This window comes from Columba livia, chromosome 2 (assembly GCF_036013475.1).
Source record: "Columba livia isolate bColLiv1 breed racing homer chromosome 2, bColLiv1.pat.W.v2, whole genome shotgun sequence".
NCBI classification, from domain to species: Eukaryota; Metazoa; Chordata; class Aves; order Columbiformes; family Columbidae; genus Columba; species Columba livia.
This window is the reverse complement of record NC_088603.1, coordinates 3,539,025-3,560,905: the sequence shown is the minus strand read 5'-3', so window position 1 is coordinate 3,560,905 and position 21,881 is coordinate 3,539,025. Positions and strand designations below refer to the sequence as shown.

Sequence of the window (21,881 nt, the reverse complement as noted above, 5' to 3'; positions counted from 1 at the left end):
GACTCCTCTTTAGTCTTGTATTCCAGAAAAAGTTACTGTAATATTGTATTTCTACCTAAGTACATTTAAAAAATTGATATATTAGCACATTGCACCTATTTTTGAGGCCTCAGGCACTAGAAGTATTTAGGTGCCTCATTCATTATCTAGAGTTGATTGCCCAAGTAAGTTTGAGTACTTTGATTCTTGAGCACCATTTTCCCCAGGTGGAACTACAGTTCAAAGGATGGTTAAGCATCAGAAATGGTCTCATTCTAATTTTAGCTCCAGCCTTGGTTTTCTGAATGACCAGAGAGAGGCCCTTGGGTCTAGGACTGATGACACAGTTGGTGTCCCTTCGTGTTCATTGCTCAAGACTCCACAGGACTTAACTTCTGAAAGCAAAAAGACTCAGCTGCTTTATACCAGCAAACTACATCTGAAATCAAGTACAGTAGTTAACACCATCTCATTAATGCAAAGCTAAGGAAATGGAGCAAGTTTCTCATCTTAAAAAAACCCAAACCAACCTACCTTTCACAGTTAAAGTGGCTGTTGTTTGTTCATTTCCATTATCACAGGTGTATTTGCCAGAGTCTTCGGGTTTTAAGTGATAAATCTTTAAAGTGTGGATTGTTCCCTCCTGCCTAATTTCATACTTGGAGCTGGGGGCGATCACCTGGGCACCCTTCTTCCACTCCACTGCAGCGTTAGGCTGGGACATCTCGCAGCAGAGGACAGCTGTTTCTTCTTCCCGCAGCTCTGTGCTCTGTAATTTCACCTTAAAGACTGGAGGTGGCACTGAAATTACAAACACAGCAAAGGTGTTTACAGCGTACTACAGTATTTACAGCTGAACAGTTAATAAAAAGTACTTTAACTTCTGTGTTATGTATTGGGGAGTTAAACCAAGTGAATAGACTTTGGATAAAGCTCACAAGTATTTGCTGAAGTTACTGAAGTACTAATAAAGCGGTTTACAGATGTTTTAATGGGTTCAAGTGGGATGGGGACTTTGACCAGACCAACAGCTTTGAAGAGGGCGAAGGATGTTTGACTGAGAATTTATTCAAAACAGTGTTTAGAGAAAGACTCCAAAGAGGAAAAAAAAGCAAAGGGAAAGAGGAAGCAATGAAAATTATGGATCTGTCAATCCACCTACTGGAGCTACCCCAGTAATTTCTCCAGAATCCAGTCAGCTTCAGGACCTTGGTGACATATCCACTGTCTGCCCATGGTGATGACAGTATATGAGACCACATAAGTACATCATGGGTGGTCTGAAGCACAAGCATCCTACTGATGTGAGTTAACAAGAGGAGAACTATGGCCTAGAATTTACTATTAGCATAAGCAAAATGTCACCTGTCCTCACCAATCCCAATCCTTTCCCACATCACAGAGAGCCCTTACTTTTTACTGTGAGCTCTGCCGTCGATGTGTGTGGTCCCACTCGGAAAGTGATGGTGCCAATGTCCTGCTCAGTCACCTTCCTTAAAGTCAGGGTGTGAATCTTTCCTTTTTCCACTGAGATCTCATTCATTTCATTGTTTTGCAGGGCGACATCCTGGAGCTTCCATTCAACATCCCTTGCATTTTCATGAGAAACCTGGCACCGGAACGTGACATCGTCTCCTTCAAACACCACCATGTCCTTTAGGCCACTCACAATGGTCACGTCAGGCTCTGCAAATAGTCCCATCAGTAGTCAAAACATGGATCAAACCATAGAAACACTGAATATAGGTTGGAGGGGACTTCTGGAGGTCATTTGGTCCAACCACTGCTCAAAGCAGGGCCTGCTCACAGCAGGTTGCTCAGCACCTTGTCCAGGTGAGCTTTAAGTACCTCCAAGGATGGAGATATCACAGCTTCTCACATCACATTTCCAACACTGCTGGCTCACTACTTTCAGTGTACGTGGTAACGCGGCCGATATCTTTCAGTTAGTGGTTTTATTCATAGAATCATAGAATCATAGAATGTCAGGGATTGGAAGGGACCTCAAAAGATCATGTAGTCCAATCCCCCTGCCAGAGCAGGAACACCCAGATGAGGTTACACAGGAAGGTGTCCAGGCAGGTTTTGAATGTCTCCAGAGTAGGAGACTCCACAACCCCCCTGGGCAGCCTGGGCCAGGCTCTGCCACCCTCACTGAGAAGAAGTTTCTTCTCATATTTAAGTGGAACCTCCTGTATTCCAGTTTGTACCCATTACCTCTTGACCTATCACTGGTTGTCACCAAGAAGAGCCTGGCTTCATTCTCCTGACACTCACCAGGTCACCCCTCAGTCTCCTCTTGTCCAGCTCCAGAGCCCCAGCTCCCTCAGCCTTTCCTCACACGGGAGATGCTCCACTCCCTTCAGCATCTTGGTGGCTGCGCTGGACTCTCTCCAGCAGTTCCCTGTCCTGCTGGAACTGAGGAGCCCAGAACTGGACACCATATTCCAGGTGTGGTCTCCTTGCCCTTTCTCAGAGATACACTGAGTATTAATTTTTTTACAATTACACATTTGATAATGTAATCGAGTGAATAAGATGTGAATGCTAGATGTCAAATTCAGGATTTTGAAAATTATTACATTTGCACTTAGATATCTTCACAGAATAACATCAAAACCTGATTCTCTGTACTGTCTTTTTGCAAACAGAATGGGAACTACTCTGTGCTGGGTTTCCAGACTGGCTGGGGATCTGGCTGGCTCTGTGCTCTCAGCAGAACTAACTGGATTAGCTTGAGAACAAGGCATTTGCTCTTCAGTTTGCTCGAGTCCTGCTTCTAGGACAGCTGGGCACCTGCAGGTCTGTGCAAAGATCATACAGACAGCCTGCAAGAGGCAAAAGCTGCATGTACCCCAAATCTGGCAACACCAAAGGGGAAACCGTGCAGCTTTCATCTGAGCAAACAGAGAACATATTCATACAACCGAGGTCACCATCTGCACGAAAAATGGTGCAGCTGAGCATAACGTACAGAGTATCTACAGTATCAAGTAGCCCGTAGAGACGCTTGCAGTGATTGTTCCACACTGGCAGTCCAACCCAAAAGCAAGCTCTGTCTGTAATGATATGAAGGCCAGATGCAGCTGCCATGTGACTGGAAGCTGGGGAACAGACCATCTGTTCACTCACATGCATATGATGTCAAGCAAATATTTCAAGCTATGAGTCAAAAACTACAGCTGCCTTATCCTCCCCTGTCCACCAAATGAATCTTTGCTTGGGTGCATTCATTGACCATAATACATATATATATATTTTTAATGATACTGTTCCTATGCTTTGTGTTTATCACAATTGTTTATCATAAATAGTTTTTTCCCCATATTTTTATATTATTTGTCTAGATAGAAGGGTGAGTCTATATTTTACCTTCAACTGACATTCTAGAAGTCTGGCAGTATTTGTATTTCATTGCCTATTTTAGTTGGGTGAGCCTCCTAATCTGAATAAGACAGAGGTAGAAAGCCATGGCAAAACTATTAATGAAATTTCCAGAAGGAACCTGAACTTGTTCTGCTCTATAACTGAGGAAGACTTTGCTAAGGTGGTGTTCAGATTCATGAACTTTTGACTACTTGTTGCCTCAGTGCCCATAAAGGTTTATGTTCTTATGTGACAGCAAAGTTTGGCTGCTTTGGTTTTATGACAGAGTTAGGCCAAAGAGCCCAGCCCAGGGCTCTGAGAAACCTGATCTAGATGAAGATGTCCCTGTTTATGGCAGAGGGGTTGGACTGGACGAGCTTTGAAGGTCCCTTCCAAGCCAAACTAGTCCACGATTCTATCTTAGCACCCTAAAGTGAAAATCCCCTTGCCCAAATAAACATGTCTTGCCTTTCACGGTCAGTTTTGCAGAGCTGGTCTCATCTCCAGCCTTGCAGGAGTACTCTCCGGCATCGCCAGGCTCCAGGCGGTGAACACGCAGCTCACGGATGGTGCCGTCCTGCCACATTTCGTACTTGGAGCTTGGGCGAAGGACCGCTCCATCTTTCCTCCACTCCACTTCTGCTTTGCTGATGGAAATCTCACAGCGCAGCCTGGCCATTCCTCCCACTTCTACCTCTTCGTTCTTCAGCTGCTGCGTCAGCCGGGGTTTGATGGCTGCAAATTGAAAAACAATTAATGCATGATCCATTAGTTTCAATGTCAGGTCTCCAGGACTCAGTGCAAGGCACCTGGGGTCTGATGCTGCAGAAAAAACCTTACATTAAGTGGTTATGTGATAATAACAACCCTTTTTCTCTATAAACAGACCTATGTTCTTTATATCTAGACAAGCAGAGGACCAGAAAGTTTCCCCAATATGTTTGTTTGCCGTAAATTCAAAGGCGTCCACGTTACACCTTTCGTGCATTTGCTCTGGGCATTGGGAACTCCCACACATAACGATCTTCGCTAAACAAAGTTTGGTACTTTCTGATTATAACTAGTGCAAAGTTGTCTATTGTTATAGAAATACTTGTGACTTCCAACATCATAAATGATGCAAAGCTTTAAATTTCTAGGTTTTCAAGACACTAGACAATCCAGACAACATACACACAAACAAACCACATTTATACAAGTAGGACATGGGACAGCTCAGACAACGGCTTGTCACTGATGATAAAGGGAATATCCATCACGTGTGTGTGTGAGTGGGTGTGAAAACAGGAATATCAGCGTTTGTGGTTCTTCTGTCTGAAACCCGTTACAATACATTCAAAGCAAACACAGGGCTCACTCATTTGCAGTTGACCCAGAGACTGCTTCATGGGTCAGGTTTAGCCAAGAGGATGGGTTTGAAAGGCTGTGGCTTAGATCAAAGCCACAAGTTCCACCCAAGAGTCTGAGATGACCATGAACATTTCAGAGATGTTGCTTAATCACAGACAGTATTCCTGGTTTGTTTGAACACAGTGTTCTCAGGATCTTCATGGGGGGGTATTACAAAAATTGAAAATAGTATTTTTTTTTTAAATGCTTTTGTAAATGATGTATGGTTGCTTATTGTTTTAACTGAACCAGCAATGAATGCACAGAGCCAAAAATAAAGCTCTGCCAAAATTTCAAAATCCTCATGATGCAGAGCTTCTTGCTTTTATCATACAAATCCTGTCCCACAAGATACACTTTTCTGTGTTCTAGTTTATCACAGGGCACCTGCTTTCCTCGTTATTTTAACTTTTGGAGGGGTTCATTCACCGCTCAATAAAAGAATATCCTGCACACAATTTCACAAATGCCTTTTATCCTCTGTTCTGTTCTGATGCAATGCTAACCATTCACTCTGAGGACTGCCGTGCTCTGCTGGTCTCCTGTATCACATGAGTAATCAGAGGCATCTTCTGGCTCTACATTATGGATCACCAGTTCAGCTGTGCGACCACTTAGTTTAATTTCATATTTGGTGCATGGGAAGAGCTCCATGGTGCCTTTCCTCCACTCCACTGTCGCGTTATCCTTTGTCAGCTCGCACTGGAATTTCACCGCGGCTCCTTCTTCTGCCTCCTTGTCTTTGAGCTCCTTTTTGAAAAGAACGGGCAGAGCTAAAGGGGGAAAAAGAAGCAACAGGAGCTTTTATTGAAGACTGAGTCAAGTCCCGATTAACACAGTAAGACTGACACTTAGGAGAACAAGATATTGTGTTTTGCATGTGCTATATTCTTAAGAAGGATCCAAGTTTTCTAATTCGCCTGGAACTCCTCGTAAAGTTGCTGCATCAGAAACAGCTATTGACACTTTTATTCCCTTTTTTCCTCGACTGAAATCCTTCCCAGGGTTGAATTCTTTGAATGAATTTATCCTTCAGTTAATCTGACAATTATCTCAAGAGTAAAGATATTTGAAACATCATGGACAGCCTTGACAGATCAGGAAGGTCGTTGTCAGTCTGATTCCAGGATTTGGAAGAAAATCTTTCTTTAAATACTTAAACCACATATCATATGGAATGCCCAGACATTATGTTAAAGCATTGCTCTTTCTTTAATTTATCCCCAGCCATAAAGCTAGAAAGTATTTCTTCTTAGAACCCAAAACTCAAATGCAGCACTGGAAGAACAAATTCTCATCCTCTTCCTTTCTCATTAAAAAAAAAATAGTAATTTAAAAAAAAAAATAATTAAAAAAAATCATCCTAGTAGATCATGAAAATATTTATAGGGAAAAAAAGTCATGTACTTAAAAATATTCACAACCAAACTGTTGCATTGTATGTTGGATGGAATCTATTGCTTTAGGAGTCGGCTCCCACCACCTACCTTTCACATTCAAAGATGCCTTGGTTTCCTGATCCCCAGTATCACAGCTGTATTCTCCTGTGTCTTCTAACTTGAGATTATGTATTAAGAGCTCTACCAGGCATTCCCTCTGCCTCATTTCATATTTCTGGCTGGGCTGCAGCCCCACTCCTCCTTTCCTCCATTCCACTGCAGCGTTGGGTTTCGACAGCTCACAGCAGAATGTGGCTGTGCTTCCTTCCTCTGACTCCTTATTTTGTAGGGGTTGCTTAAATGTGACAGGCAGTGCTGCAAAATTTGAGAGGGAAATGTTTTAAGAGTGTTTTAGCCCAAAAAAGACCCAGTCCTACCACCATTCTTCAGAAATGGACTATTATAGTGATTCCACAGTCCTTGGGCTACAACTGTCTGTCTTGGTAGCATATTTCTCGAACCATTATGTGAATCAAGAGCTGAAGGCATATGGTGAGGTGAGAAAAGATCTGGTCTTAGAAAGTGGTCCATAGAATGTCCTGCTTTGTGATCTGAAGAAGTCAGACTTTTCTGTGGAAGTGTCTCCATGCAAACTAGGGAGGCTTTAGTCAAAGATCACCATGACATAGAATCATAAAATCATTTTGGTTGGAAAAGATCATCAAGTCAAACCATTAACCCAACACTATCACTAAACCATGTCCCTAAGAACTTCATCTATGCATCTTTCAAATACCTCCAGCGATATGCTCTTCCTCACACGGACCGTTGTTCCTTAATAAAGGTCTATGAGTTTGCAATATTAAGCAAAGAGAATTTTCCTCCCAAATAAAGATTTTAACAACATATGAAAGATCAAGTTATCAGTCAAAACACAAGAAGAGGCAGTACAGTAAAAGATGACAATAAGGTGACAAATAGAAGAGGAAATTTAGATTTCAGGCAAGGTCTACCATCTACCAAGGATGTTAGATGGGGTGGAGGAAAAAAGATAATTGATGGAGTTGTATGCTACCAGAAGTTTATACCTGAGGCTCAAAGCCTCAAGTAATAGCACATTCTTGTGTTCTAGAAATGTTTTATCCCCCGATTGTTGCATCTCTTATCATCCCAGTCAGGCATTAAACACAATTAAGCATCCCTTCTGCCTACTGAAGCAATCAACAACCCAAAATAACCATCATCCTGCCTGGTTTATTTTCTGTTATCCATTCCCATATACAGCCACACTCCCTGCACTCAAGAGGATTTATTGTATTTCGACATCATGACAGCATTTAATTGCTTTGATGCTGATTAATCACTCCAGAAGAACCTTTGTAACTTGACCATGTGTCATTCACAAGTAGAATACACATGCTGGTATGGACCAGCAGCAGAGCAAATAAATAGCTGTAGAGAACATGGAGAGATGCTCCTTTCACTTCATCTCTACTGAGCCAAGGGTCAATACTCTGCCTACCGTGCACGGTTACTACAGCCGTTGTCTGCTGATGTCCAGAATCGCAGGTGTACTGTCCTGAATCATCCAGTTCTAAGTCATAAATAACCAATTCGGCAGTGGAGCCCTGCTGCTTCACCTCATATTTCAAACCAGGGTAGAGAGTGGTATCTCCTTTCCTCCACTCTACCGGAGCGTTGGGTTTGGTAAGCTCACACCTCAGTGTTGCTGTACCACCTTCTTCTGCCTCGGTGTTCTGAAGCTCTTGTTTAAAAAGTGCTGGTAGGGCTATAAAATAGAAATATATCTTGGAACATACTGCAGGTGGGCTTTGGGAAAGTAGAAAAAAATTTAAAAAGTAAAAAAAAGGGGCCACCAAAAGAGCTTTTAGCCAGATGTCTCTAAACCTCAATGGTCTACATTCAAAATACAAGGCTAGTTCCCCAGAGAATTGCTAGGAATATCTGCAGAACAAGAAGAAATGCATTTCAAGAAGTTAAATTTGCCATGAAGTTTATAGAAACTTAATCTAATGATCTAAAAATGGCAGGATATTTTTCTGACTATAAAAGTAGCCAACATGCTGCTCTAGTCGCTGAAGAGGTGTTCTGAAGAACAGCAAGGAGTTGCAAGAGTTCAGATTGCCACTTGCAGGAGAGATTACAATTATCCTGACAGTAATGTATTGACAAAATACACTTAGTTCTGCATTGCAATTCTCGTTTTCTACCTGTTCACTCTATTCAGCTATACAAACCATGCTATTCTGCACACCTTATGAATTGTAGGCAGCTCTTGTCCATCAGTGACACTAAACCACAATTTTTGTTTTCAGAAAATGTTATAACTTTTTCCTTTTTTTGTTACCATTGACTGTCAAAGTGGCAGTTGTCTCCTGATCTCCACACACACAGGTGTAATCTCCAGTGTCCTCCACATCTAGCTCATGGATCATCAGCTTTGCAACAGCCCCATCTTGACTCATTTTATATTTGCTGCTTGCTTTGAGCACCTCCTGCCCTTTCTTCCACACCACCGTAGCAGGTTTGGTCAGTTCACAGCACAAAGCAGCTGTCTCACTTTCTACAGCTTCCAGGTCCTTCAAATCTTTTTTGAATTCTGGAGGCAGCGCTGAAGAGTAAAAGAATTACCATAGAGAGAGTGAATATTCCTTAAAAGCAGATAGATGAGGTCCTGGGGGAGAGGACGCATGGTCAACTACTGAGCCCTGGTCCAGGTCAGTGGGACATGATGGAAACATCTGCCCTGGCTTCCCTGGACTCTGCATTGGGGCAAGGAAAGTAAGAAGGACCAGCACAGGTGAGGGGCACAAAAAACAAGAGTCAGACGTTTTCCCAATTCTAACAGAAGAAGGAAACATGTAAGCAAAGTCCAAATGAGCACAAGCCATTGAGCAAACAGAAAGGGAATGATAGCAATAGAAACTTGGGCAGGTCTAAGGTTCGGAGTACCTTAGTCCCAAAGATTACTTTACCATGCACTGTCAGGGCAGCTGTGGTGGTCTTGTCTCCACACACACAGGTATAGTCTCCAGTATCGCTCACATCTAAATCATGAACTACCAGCTCCACAACACATCTTTCCTGTCTCATGCTGTACTTGTTGTCCGGGGTGAGGACATGATGGTCTTTCTTCCACTGAACATGGGCAGGTGCCTTGCTGAGCTCACAGTGCAAAGTGGCCGTTCCACCTTCTACCGCTTCCTTGCTGGTCATTTCTTCTTGGAAGAATGGAGGTACAGCTGAAGGATGCAGGTAAAAAGTATTACAAAAGGAGGATATCCAGGGATGGGCAAGAGTAGGAAGTCACAGGGGAAGGTTGTGAAGGTTATGGAGGGGTGAGTATCAGAAGCAAAGAGAGGAAAGAGAAATTAAAACATCCTAGTGGAATATATCCCCTCATCCTTTTGGTTTTATGCTGGCTTCCTACTAGCAAAGTTGCACTGTACTCAAGAGATTTACACCTGCTTTCTACAAGTTTTCGTGTAAGAAGAATAAAGAATATAACCTCTGAGCTCCTTTGTTCACATGTGTGTTGGTGTTTTCCACAAACTTCAGGCCTTTGTACTCCCTTTTCCTACTTAGAGAGTAGGACTGCTGATCTTTGAGTGTTGGCACAGGTTGGCACTCATCATCATCTCTTCTTCCTTGAGATACCCTTGAAAAGATGCAGCTAGGGCTCACAGATTCTTCTTGACCTCAAAGAAAGTCTCCAGATGCTGATTCTAAGCCTGTCTTCTTGTGTTAGAACATCTTTTGCTCACTTAACATCATTCTAGTACCCATTATAAGTTATGTCCTTGAAATAAGTTTGGTGAGCTTAACATATGTCCCTCTATTAATTAGGTGGGATAATGGGATATTCCCCCTGTTTAACAAAGTTGGATATCTCAGATCTCAAACTTAGTGTCTCACTCCATAGTAGTGCAGTTAAGTTAAAATATCCAGGCTATACACCAGGTTTAGCTTCCCTGATTGGGCATGTTTACCACCTCCAGCAATGTTAAGCTGAAACACCAGTTTCATTTGCACAGCAACTGGTTCTTACAACAAAATAAGACCAAAAGGAGGTCACAGAAATAATTTATTCTTTCCTGCTTAGAAAATCAGTCTCCCAGTGCAAATCTATCTTTGTGCATTAGGACAGAGGCTATGGGCACAAAACCCAATATAAACGTAACTCAGTAGAGAATAAACTATAACTAACACAGCCTTATTCTGGATATTGCTTTTTATACCCTATACTGCATTAAAATGTTAAGTATTGAGAATGCCAGAAAGGAATGGCAAAGAGTAAACAGATTTATGGTTTAGAGAACAAATGCAGGAAAGGAAAGACAAAAGAATAGTGGGTTTGTATGCTAGGAGAGGAATGCCAGAAGGGAAAGATGAAAGGATAGTGCATTTGAGCTTCAGGAAAGGAAAAGCCAAAAGGGTGGCACAGAAAAATGCAGCTGGTGTTTTCCAATATACACGGCCTGCGGGTCATCAAAGGTAGGGAATACTTTCAAATAATGGAAATTCAGTTAATAAGGTTGAACAAACAGACAGGGAAAATTGAACACATTAGAGGACAGAGGTTTCCTGCTAGGAAATAGGTTGTCAAGGAAATAGGAAATAGGTGTTTTTTAGGGTTTTTACCCTGTACTGTTAAGACAGCTGTGGTCTGGTGCTCTCCGCACACACAGGTGTAGCCTCCTGCATCCTCCTCAGCTACTTCACGAATCACCAGCTCTGCCTTGGTCCCTTCCTGCCTCATTTTGTATTTCTCGCTGGCTTTGAGAATCCTCTGGTCCTTCCTCCACTCCACGGGAGCAGCCTTGGTCAGCTCACAGTGCAGGGCGACTTCTCCACCTTCTTCTGCTTCCCTGTCCTTTAGCTCTTCCCTAAAGAGCGGTGGCAGAGCTGGAGGATGCAACGTGCACAAATGGTCGTCAGAAAACAAGAAACTAAAATCACGGCTTCTTTTTCATGCTTGGGATTATTTCCCCTCATGCCTCCCTTATTCAGTCTATTATAAATCTGCTTAGCTAGAGCCAAGCTCAAAAACTCTGAAAGCATTCTTCAGGAGCGATGTGGTTTCATTTACCATAAGGGAACAGTGCCCTGAGTGTCTGTGCCTTTTCATAGTGAAAGAACAATACAGAAAATCCAGATCTTGGATGAACAGCACTCAAAATAACACCGCTGGATATATTACTACTTTACCTGCACAGGTACGGTTTCTTGGAGTCTTGTATGGTTATTTTCTATTTTGTTTTACAGTCCCACCTACATGAAATCAGCCGGATTTCAAAATAAAACTACTTCTCTTTTTAAATTGAAGTTTGAAGGGCCGTTACATTTAATAAAAATTTCAGGCTCTTGTTATTTCCCATTTTGGAAATCAAAACCTGACGACAGGTCAACTTATATGAAATTACTTTCAGAAAAAACTAATTATTAACATTTACCCACAAACGTGCCTCGTGCACAACTTCTGTAAGCAGGTATAGAATATAAACAGTACTCCCCGAATGCATTGGAAGAAGTTCACATCTCATAAAAGCCCATGGGAGAGTTGGAAATGTTTGGAAAAAGCTGGATGGGGCAGAACTGGGGTAAGTTCCTCAGAGACAGGGGCTGTTACTCCGTTAAAATAGATGCTCAGTGATGAGATGAGAGCAGAACATCAGGTGATGAGATTGTTAATGTAACACCAAGATTTATTCATGGTTTGGTTTGGGAGCTAGCAGGATAAAGATAACCTGATAACCTGTTGTTGGGTATTTTTTATAATACCTAAGTGCCAAGGTAATTCTGATCCCCACGCACAGAGGTGTAGACCCCTGCATCCTTCATTAACCCAGGTGAGGGGTGACAAGCTGAGAAATGGTAATTCTTCTATAATTCTGCATGTTTTATATGCTTAAAGAATCTGGTACCCCCAGGAGCAGCCATGGTCAGGTCACCCGGAACGGTGACATCTCCTCCTGCTGCCCCAACCCTCCCTTCTCCTTGGAGCAGCGCTTGGAGAGCAGAGGTGCTGACACGTGTGTTTTGGAAGAAACTGTGGTTGGCTGCAGTGAACCATGGGGATGAGGTGGGGAAGAGCTGGAAAATGTAAATGTCCAAAAAGAGGCGACTTGGACAGGAAGAAACATCTAATTTTCTCCTTTTAAAGGGAGAAAGATTAATAACAACACAAAAATTTGCCCTGAGTTATTCTTTCTCAGTAAGAAATGGGCTACACATAGAATGAAGGACAAGAAAGAGAGAGAAACAAACACAAGTCGCTGACCCTGAGCAGAAACAGTTGAATTTCAGAATGATGTCTATCTACAGAGCTATTTCCCAACTTTAATAAGGTCTTTTTACCATGAACTGTTAAGGTTGCTGTTGTCTTCTGGTCACCACACACACAGGTGTAATCTCCAGCATCTTTTACTTCCAGGTCACGAATGACCAGCTCTGCAGTGGTGCCAGGCTGTCTCATTTGATATTTGTCACTTGCTTTGAGCACTTGGGACCCTATTTTCCACAGCACTGGAGCTGCTTTGGTTAATTCACAACGCAGAGTGACTGAAGCTCCTTCTTGGACTTCTTCATTCTTCAGTTCTTCCTTGAAAAGCACTGGCAGGGCTGGGAATAGAAAATCAGTTGATAGTGTATTTAAACTAAGTCCTCTGTATTTGCCATCAGCATCATGAATTCTTAACTGAAGTTTAAATGTGGCCAAGTCAAGGTCTTTGACCATTGAGGTTGAGGTTATCACTATGATCATCTGGAAAGCCAAATCCAGCAGTGACAGTAAGAAGTGCTGAGCTGGTAAATCAAAGAGCAACAGCAATGTATTAAACGTGGAACCTAAAGAATTTATCACAGGGAAACCCTCTATGGGAGCAGGAGATCTCAGCTGATCTAACACGAGTATTTCCTAGGCACTATTCCCTTAAATTTACAACATAGCAGTTTGACTGCATGGAGAAATAGTCATGTCCTCAACTCCCTTCTCAGGAATATCAGACCAAAATTAAGTGTCAGAAGAAGAAATTCTCCTTTCCTAGGAAGAAAAACTGGATGGGTGAACACTTTGTACAGCAACAGGATGTTTCAGAGAAACAAAAAACAAACTGTCATCTGCAAAGTGAATTTACCATTCACGGTCAGAGAAGCTGTGGTGTGTTGGTCTCCACATATGCAGGTGTAATCTCCCGCGTCCTGCAGCTCTAGATCACAGATTTCCAGCTCAGCGAAGGCATTATCCTGCCGCATGGTGTATTTCTCACTTGTCCTGAGTATTTTGTTTCCTTTCTTCCACGACACGGCTGCAGCCTTGGTCAGCTCACAGCGCAGAGTGGCTGTTTGGCTTTCCGTGGCTTGCAGGTCCTTCAGTTCTTCTTTGAAAAGTGCGGGCAGGGCTGAAGGTCACAAAACGGACAGAGGACAGGAAAGATGACGTGTGGCACACAGGTGATGGGAGGGATGGGATGGTACACAAACAGAGAACACTTCATGGTGGAAAGAGTTTCCTTTCCTCCTAATTCTGGGACACTGGACAGAACAGACAGAAGCAGAAAAACAGCCTGGATGCAACCAGGTTTAGATACAGTTCACAAATTAAATTCAGCCACAGGTGAACACACAACCAGTAGTGATGAGCTGGTAGAGAAAAACACAATAACACAGATATATGTATGTGGTTTTTACCATGCACTATCAAGGCAGCTGTTGTCTTCTGTTCTCCACACACACAAGTGTATTCTCCAGCATCTTTCAATTCTACATCCTGGATAAGCAGCTTCATGACTGTGCCCTCCTGTCTCATTTTGTATTTGTCGCTGACTTTGAGCAGACGGTTTTCCTTTCTCCACTCTACTTGAGCAACCTTGGTGAGCTCACAGCGCAGAGTTGCTGCTTGACCTTCTGTCACCTCCTCGTCCTTCAGGCTTTCCTTGATGCCTGCAGGCAGCGCTGAGGATGCAACGGACAGGGGGTTAAAACGGAGCAGCAAACACAACCTCCTGGTGAAGGAGAATCGAGGGCTTCAGTGTCTTCAGGCCTGATCTCACATCTACGTGAGGGATCAGGTCCTAAAACCACTTTGTATATGTAATCGGAGTGAAGGTTTTTCCCTTAAATTGCAAATTAATTCTCATGACTATGACACGCAAAGTCAAACTCAGAGGACCTGTGCAAAGATAGCAATGAAAGTGGAGAAAACATGAATTCCAACCACAAGCTCGATCATGAGGCCACCTAGATGAAATTGGTTATTACCGTGAACTGCTAGGGAAGCTGTGGACTGCTTATCCCCGCACACGCAGGTGTAATCACCAGCATCACTCTCATTTAGATTGTGGATCACCAGCTCTGCAGTGACATCCTTCTGCCTCATTTTGTATTTCTCGCTGGGTTTGAGTAGCGCGTGTCCTTTCTTCCACTCCACTGAGGCGGCCTTGGTCAGCTCACAGCGCAGAGTGACTGCTTCACCCTCCGTGGCTTCCTCATTCCTTAACTCTTCTTTGAAGAGAGCAGGAAGGGCTGAGAAACAGAGGAGCAAACATTTTCATGATAAGCCATTCTTGGCCACCAAAAAAAAATGAACCTGATTTTTACCATTATCTATCCATGCCTGGTTATTGACATGAGGATCATCTCACGGGAGGAAGATACTAATTTGTATCATGGACACAAAAGGGTCCCATGCGACAGGTATGTTTGCTGATTGGTGTAGAGATGTATGGAGAATAAACAGCAGGAATGGGAAAACTTCACATACAGTCAAAACTGTAACTTTATATTCAGCCTGGGAAATTGATATCGCAGGTTACACCATGATCAGGAAAAAGAAAAAAGCTAGAGGAAAAGATGAAAAGGTTTTACCTTATGTGTTAAGGAGACCCACAGACCTAGCCTAAGAGTTAGAATGAGGCTGAAGAGCAAAATCAGAGTGACCACCAGAACGTGCTTGAGTAGCATTAGAAAGGGAAAAGAAAGATGATGTCTCCATTGTGAAAATCTGCTATAAAACCTTCACACCAGGAAGCTCAAGTACATCCTAGCACTCCATCCCCTTTTGGAACAACTTATAGAATCATTCAGAGAATAAGAGCGGATGGTAAAGTGCTAATATGTACTGTGGGAGCAGCAGGATAGAATGAAGTCTGCTAAGACTTTGGGGTGAGAACACTTTAGGATACAGAATAATTTGGATATTCAATAATTCAAGATTCGCTACTTATGACCAAGCAGAAACAAACATAGAGGGCAGGATCATTTAAGAGAGTGGAAAGCTGCTCAAGCAAACAATATTAAAGGTGTAATTACAGAGACTACCTCATTCCAAGGATCAGTAGGAGTAGCCTGACTAAATCACAAATTCTTCAATGTCCTGAAATTCGAAAGACATATAAAATACGTGAGTTTTAGATGAGTGCAAAAGAAATACTATGGAATATAGAGGCAAAACCAGAAAGGCCAGATTCCCTGCGTGTCTCAAGAAGGTGAAAGGCAGTTCCCCATTCCTGGACTGTCACCTCACGGACAAAGAGACCAGCATGAAAAAGGGGCTGAAAGACAAATCTGCAACATGATGCTGATATCAAATGTCTCCAGACACAGCTGTATGCTGTATTTATTTGTATACAGCAACTGGGTGGTGAGATCACTACTCCAGGAGCTTTCCACGTCCTCTGCTCATGGTTCAACTTGAGACTCTTGACTGCATCAGAATATTAGCATGCAAATCCCAGGAAAAACCTGGCCAACCTGGACTAGAAAGAAACAGAAATAGTACAATGACGTTCTATACATAGACTAGAAGGAGGGAAAACAACGGAGAAGTTGGTCTACCAACTTTCAGGAATGCAAGTTGATGATAGGTAATGTAGGGAGAGTTAAAGTGTTTAATTCCTTTTTCTTCTTTAATATTAAATGTTAATGAAAGCTAAGAAAGTAATAGGAATTCTGGCTAGGATAAGAAAAGAATTAATCAGAGAACGTTTAAATGAACTGGATATTCTCAAAATACCTTGATGTGGTGAAATTTGTCCTGGAATACTTAAGGTACAGGTTCAACCAATGTCAGACATTAACATATACACCAGTAATCAAAGAGAATGGGGGATATTCCATAAGTATAGAACAAAAGGGAGACTTAGAGGTGGAAAAGGTCTCTCAGACTGAAATGCACACGTTTAATTCTCACCATGTAAATCAAGAGTCTAAGTCCAGGGCAGTCAAGAAATATCCAGACAAAGTCGATGGAGCCAATGGACTTATCTTCTGACCAAATGTCAATGTCCACTATATGGTGAACTGGATGTGTCTCTGGCTTTCGTTGATTGCACTGATTAGAACGCCAGTAACAACTTATGTTTTAGTAAAGCTCTTAACTTGACTTAGGTATAGGTGGAACTACAGTGGGAAGCACCATCAGTTTGAAAACCACAGTCAAAGAATGAATATTCAGCTGTGATTTACGCTCACAATGAAAGAAGTTCATCGCTACTTTAAAGTACAGTAATATTTAGCATTATTTTCAGTGACTTGGACAATGAAATGCAGAGTCATCATTAACTTTGCAGACGACCTCAAGATATAAAGGAAGAGACGCTGAAAGCACTTTGTTAAACAGGAGTAGGAATAGAAGATCTTGAATCAGTACTGAAAAAAATAGGCTACAATTCAGCAAAAGCAGGTGCAAAATACTATAATTAGGAACAATCAACAACACAAATACAAGATGAGGAACAATAGGCAGCAGATCTGCAGACAGAGATTTGGGGTTACAAAGGATCACAAAGCAAGTAAAAAAAGAAAAAAAAAGGCAATTCTGATGTGAAAAAGGAGACATCATAATAAGGATCTATAAAATGGAGTGTCATATGCAAGACACATGAAGTCCTTCTATCGTACTCCAGTCTGGCAAAGCCTCAGATGGAACACTGCAGTCTGCTTTTGGACACCAATCGCACTTCTAGAAAGATGTGGGTTGACTGAAGAGGGTCCAGAAAGCAGCCAAGATGAGCTGAAATCTAGAAAACATGACCTACAGAGAAAGCGTGAAAGGATTGAAGATGCTTAGTCCAGAAAAGAGGACACAGAAAGGAGACGTAAGTTTCCAGATATTTCACAGAGAAGAAAATAACCAATATTTCTCCATTTCTACAGGCTATGGGACAAGAAGCAATGACTTAAGTCAGCTCAGGAAAGATTTTTGTTGAAATTAGGAAGAACTTTCTTGCAGTATTGATGACTAGGCAGTGGAATGTGTGTCCAGGGGAACTGCAAATTCTTTGGAGTGAGGTCAGGTAGGTGTGATGGTGACTTGGGGCTCAAAGATGGACCAGATGACTGTTAGGGGTCCTTCCAATTCTATTTTCCATGGCTAAACTGGAAGTTCAAGACAGGAGCTAGTCTTGGTTTATTGGTAAATATCCAGATGAAAAATTCTGGGTGAAAAAAAGATATCAACTCATTCACCTACTGAATTTCCAGGTGGGAAAGATGGCTGAAACGACTTCCTTCTGTCCTATGTTAAGAGTGAGAATAACATGTCCCGCTCTCACAAGAAAAGTTTGCAGATGGATTTGACTGAGGACAGTGAAGTACTGTAACACTATAATGCTGAGTATTCTGCAATACCAGAATACAAATCTACATGGTCTTTGGTCAGAGTTACACAAAAAAGTTGCATTGAATCAAGTTTTGTTTGCACCATTTAAAATCATCTGGAAAAATCCTAATGCAACACGAAATCGAGGCTCACTGCTTTTAAAAAGTATGAATGTTCCTGCTGCTCCATCTCTCTAGGCTTAAATCAAAAGCGAATAAAACAGAATAAAAAATGCAAGTACATGTAATCCCTCAGACTTCAGTGTGGTGCAAAGTGGTATAACCATGCACCAAGAGCAGGGAGAGGAACACTGGGAAAACGTTAGTATGATCAATGGAAGTACAATCTACTTAGAATTAGATAAAAATCACAATAAAAGCCCAACAAAATTAACGATGGCAAGATTAGAGAAAGAACCGATAGTGTGTCAGTACTGAGGCTTCCAGGGGAAACAGGAGAAACATCAAACAAAACCTTCTCATTTCTGTTTTCTTTACCATGCACTGTCAGCACCGCCGTTGTCTTCTCCTCTCCGCACACACAGGTGTATTCCCCAGCATCCTTGACTTCTAAATCATGGATCACCAGCTGTGCCGTAGCACCTTCCTGTCTCATGGTATATTTTTCACCGGGTTTGAGCATTTTGTGTTTCTTTTTCCACTCCACGGAGGCAGCCCTAGATAACTCACATTGCAGCGTGGCTGTTCCACCTTCCGTGGCTTCTTCGTTCTTCAGCTCCGTCTTGAAGCGTGTGGGCAAGGCTGAAGAGTTCAAAACGAGCAGAATGTGTGACCATGGCAGCTATTCCAGCAACAATTTATCTGTGGTCTGTCAACCACAAGTGACAAGCAAAGCCTTCCCTAATCAAGTAGGATTGATAACCACTCTCAGAACCATAAAATGGTGTCTTTGGAAAGCTGGAAAACACCGTATTCATAAGTCAGAGCTTCATTATTATACTTTTTTTAATGGTGAGGTCTATGGCACGAAATGGAGAACCACACCCACCTCAGCTTCCTCAGACTTTGCAAGACTAAGCCCTATCTTACTTTAGGCATTGCCTACCACAATGGAAAATAAAGCCTGACTAGAGTGTCTCAGTTCTATCACAATGCAAATCGAGACTGAAAAAGTTCATAAACTAAGCTGTATCTGAGGCATCAATCTGACTTTTCCACAAGGTTTCTCCTCAGATAGTGTTCTAGCTGAACTTGATCATCAAATTATTCTGAAACACTGAAAAGTGTATCAAAAATATCTCATCACAAAGTCGTAATATTCTCAACTTTAGGACTGTAACATCTTCACAATAATGTGATTTACCTTTTTTAATAATGACTACTGAACAGGGGCACCAAAGAAATCAGTAGGTACCAAAATGAATACCTGAAATTTTTGCAATGGGCATTTGATCTATGCCTGATGCTGACCAGTGCACTTATGCCCATGTCCAACCACATCAGAAATGGGCCTGCAAATTTCAAAGCTGACACGACTATGCTCTTGAAAAAGAAATAAAAGTAAAAGTAATCTGGTTGAAAACAATCCCCTTAATTTTTATATATTTTTAGGTTTTTTTACCATTCACTTTTAGAGCAGCAGTGGTTTTCTGATCCCCATAACAGCATGTGTAATCTCCAGCATCTGCCAGATCTAAGTCACGGATCACCAGCTCGGCAATTGTGCCCTCGCATCTCATGGTGAACTTGCCGCTTGGCTCCAGGGCTCTGTCTCCTTTCCTCCATCCCACGGCAGCCACCGGCTTGTTCAGTTCGCAGCAGAACGCGGCCGTGCCATCTTCTGTGGCTTCCACGTTCCTCAACTCTTTTCTAAAACGCGGGGGAAGGGCTGAAGATCACAGGTGAAGAGAGAGCGCTTTAAAACTGGGGAAATACTGTGTTTTGAATGCTCCACTGGATTAAAACCCTTTAATCTCTAAAAGTTTTAGAATATACAGTACCTCAGAGGCAAATGATGATTTCAGGGGCGTCCCTGTCTTATGCTTTGCAACACATCACATTCAGCATGCCACAACTGATTTGGAAAAGTGTTGCAAAGCTACAATTTCAGTACTGGAAGGTGTGTTTTAAAGGCATCTTAAGATATAATGACAGAAAACTGATCCCAAGATTTCAAGGAACTATGCACAGCTCTGTCTTAAGATCAGATGAACAATTAAAATGAACAGTATGCTATTTAAAATTCCAGGCTGCAATGTATCATTCTCACCAGTCTTTCTCAGTTGTTATCACAACAAAACACCTTTCCATTCCATTCAAGAAAATCAAGTGAAATCTCAGTGATATGCCTAGAGAAATTAACTAATGGAAGTACTGAAAGTGATATTTAGTACTTCACCAAGGTCTTCATTATGTGCTTCTGGATTCCTTTAATGTGAAAGAACAGGGACAGAAAAGACTTCATAGTGCCATTTCTCACTCCTAAGATAACGACTTTCAGTAACAGATATTCATAGAATCATAGAACCATTTTGGTTGGAGAGATCCTCAAGATCCTGGAGTCCAACCATTAACTCAACACTGTCACTAACCCGCGTCACTAAGAACCTCATCTACGCAACTTTTAAACCCCTCCAGGGATGGTGACTCCAGCACTGCCCTGGGCAGCCTGGTCCAATGCCCCACAGCCCTTTGGGGAAGAAATTGTTCCCCACATCCAACCTCAACCTCCCCTGGTGCAACTTGAGGCCGTTTCTTTGTGTCCCTGTCTCCCCTCAGCTCCTGTTCTCCAGCTGAACCCCCCAGGTCCCTCAGCCGCTCCCATCACACTTGTGCTCCAGCCCCTCACCAGCTCCGTTCCCTTCTCTCCACTCGCTCCAGCACCCCAAGGCCTTTCTTGTCATGAGGTCCCCAGTGGCCAATACAGCTGTCATAAGAACTTTAAACAATAGATGGGTCCAAGACCAGTTTGTGATCCTGTATGAGATCACAGATGACAAAGCAGAAAATCCCTATTAAACTGATTTATTTTACCATGCACTGTCAGGGATGCAGTAGTTGTCTTGTCTCCGCACACACATGTGTAATCTCCAGTGTCTTGTTCCTCCAGGCTATGGATTGTCAGCTCAGCGATGGTGTCCTTCAGTCTCATTTTGTACTTCTCACTAGGCTTGAGCACCTTTGGCCCTTTCCTCCACTCCACTGGGGTGGGTTTAGTTAGCTCACACTGCAGAACAGCTGTCCCGTTTTCGGTGGCTTCCGTATCAACAAGTTCTTTTTTGAACAGTGCAGGCAAAGCTATGGGACGTAATATAAACAGAGTACATCAAAACTGTTAACCACACCTTGAGGAAATTAGGACTAGGTCCTAAGGCCAGTCCTTCACTATTACAGGAAAACAAATTATGTATCCCTGAAAACTGCATCTATTAGAAAACTACTGTAGGATCTCACAGGGATCATTGTCACCATGACCTGCCTCTAATGTTGACTTATGCAGCACGTTCATCATTTCTCAGCTGATTCCAGTAGTCCTCTCTACCTATATCAGTGTGAATTAATTTATCTTGAACATTAATGACCTTAATGACATCTGGAGATCTCTACCTTTCCCAACACCATAATTTATCTTTCTTGTTCAGAAAAAAAGAAAAAAGTAAATATAACTTCAGGTGAACCCTTAAGTCATTATTTCCAAGGACATAGTGGAGCTAATATCAGGAATGCAGAGTTTTTTCTAGCAACATTCAGCGAGTTGCCTTCAAAGCAAAAAGAAAGCATAGGGATGAAAGTGCCAGCTCAGAGAAGGGGAGAAAACTCCAGCTGGGAGAAAGAAGAGGGAATAAAAGTGTGCAGAAAATCCAAGAGAAGAGAGTTTTGCCTCCACAGTTTTGCCCCGTCCTTAGAAGCATCTTATCCTTAAGATATATCTCAAATAAAAACTGTTCTTTCATCTACTGGGACTATATATGAACTGCCTCTGCTGGAAGAGCAACCAAAGCTTGTCGCTATTCACCACGGCAGAGATGGGAACAAAAACTTGGCTCACTATTCCCTGGATGTGCAGAATAATGCTTTATTTTGGAAAGTATCAATTCCTCGGCAGAATCTACCATGGTCCCACAAAGGAGGGGGATGGTCATTCATTCCTGAAAGGAAAAATCTCCCACTAAACTCAGTGTTTTTAAA

The 21,881-nt window shown here is 42.3% G+C and overlaps 1 protein-coding gene across 22 annotated transcripts in view; it reads right to left on the bottom strand.

The window, feature by feature from the left end:
- OBSCN (obscurin, cytoskeletal calmodulin and titin-interacting RhoGEF) overlaps positions 1–21,881 on the bottom strand; it is a 201,708-nt gene that overhangs the window by 92,151 nt on the left and 87,676 nt on the right. For 11 of the 22 annotated variants that reach the window (XM_065050238.1, XM_065050239.1, XM_065050230.1 and 8 more), the window contains 16 exons: positions 20,727–20,990; positions 19,315–19,581; positions 18,231–18,494; positions 14,394–14,657; positions 13,824–14,087; positions 13,271–13,534; positions 12,492–12,755; positions 10,776–11,039; positions 9,110–9,376; positions 8,482–8,745; positions 7,636–7,902; positions 6,222–6,488; positions 5,241–5,507; positions 3,814–4,080; positions 1,393–1,665; positions 514–780 (listed from right to left, as the gene is read on the bottom strand). In XM_065050238.1, coding sequence (XP_064906310.1) covers positions 514–780; positions 1,393–1,665; positions 3,814–4,080; positions 5,241–5,507; positions 6,222–6,488; positions 7,636–7,902; positions 8,482–8,745; positions 9,110–9,376; positions 10,776–11,039; positions 12,492–12,755; positions 13,271–13,534; positions 13,824–14,087; positions 14,394–14,657; positions 18,231–18,494; positions 19,315–19,581; positions 20,727–20,990 — 4,254 coding nt within the window. The remainder of the gene's footprint in view (positions 1–513; positions 781–1,392; positions 1,666–3,813; positions 4,081–5,240; positions 5,508–6,221; positions 6,489–7,635; positions 7,903–8,481; positions 8,746–9,109; positions 9,377–10,775; positions 11,040–12,491; positions 12,756–13,270; positions 13,535–13,823; positions 14,088–14,393; positions 14,658–18,230; positions 18,495–19,314; positions 19,582–20,726; positions 20,991–21,881) is intronic. The other 11 variants (XM_065050248.1, XM_065050249.1, XM_065050235.1 and 8 more) reach the window with 10 other exon arrangements.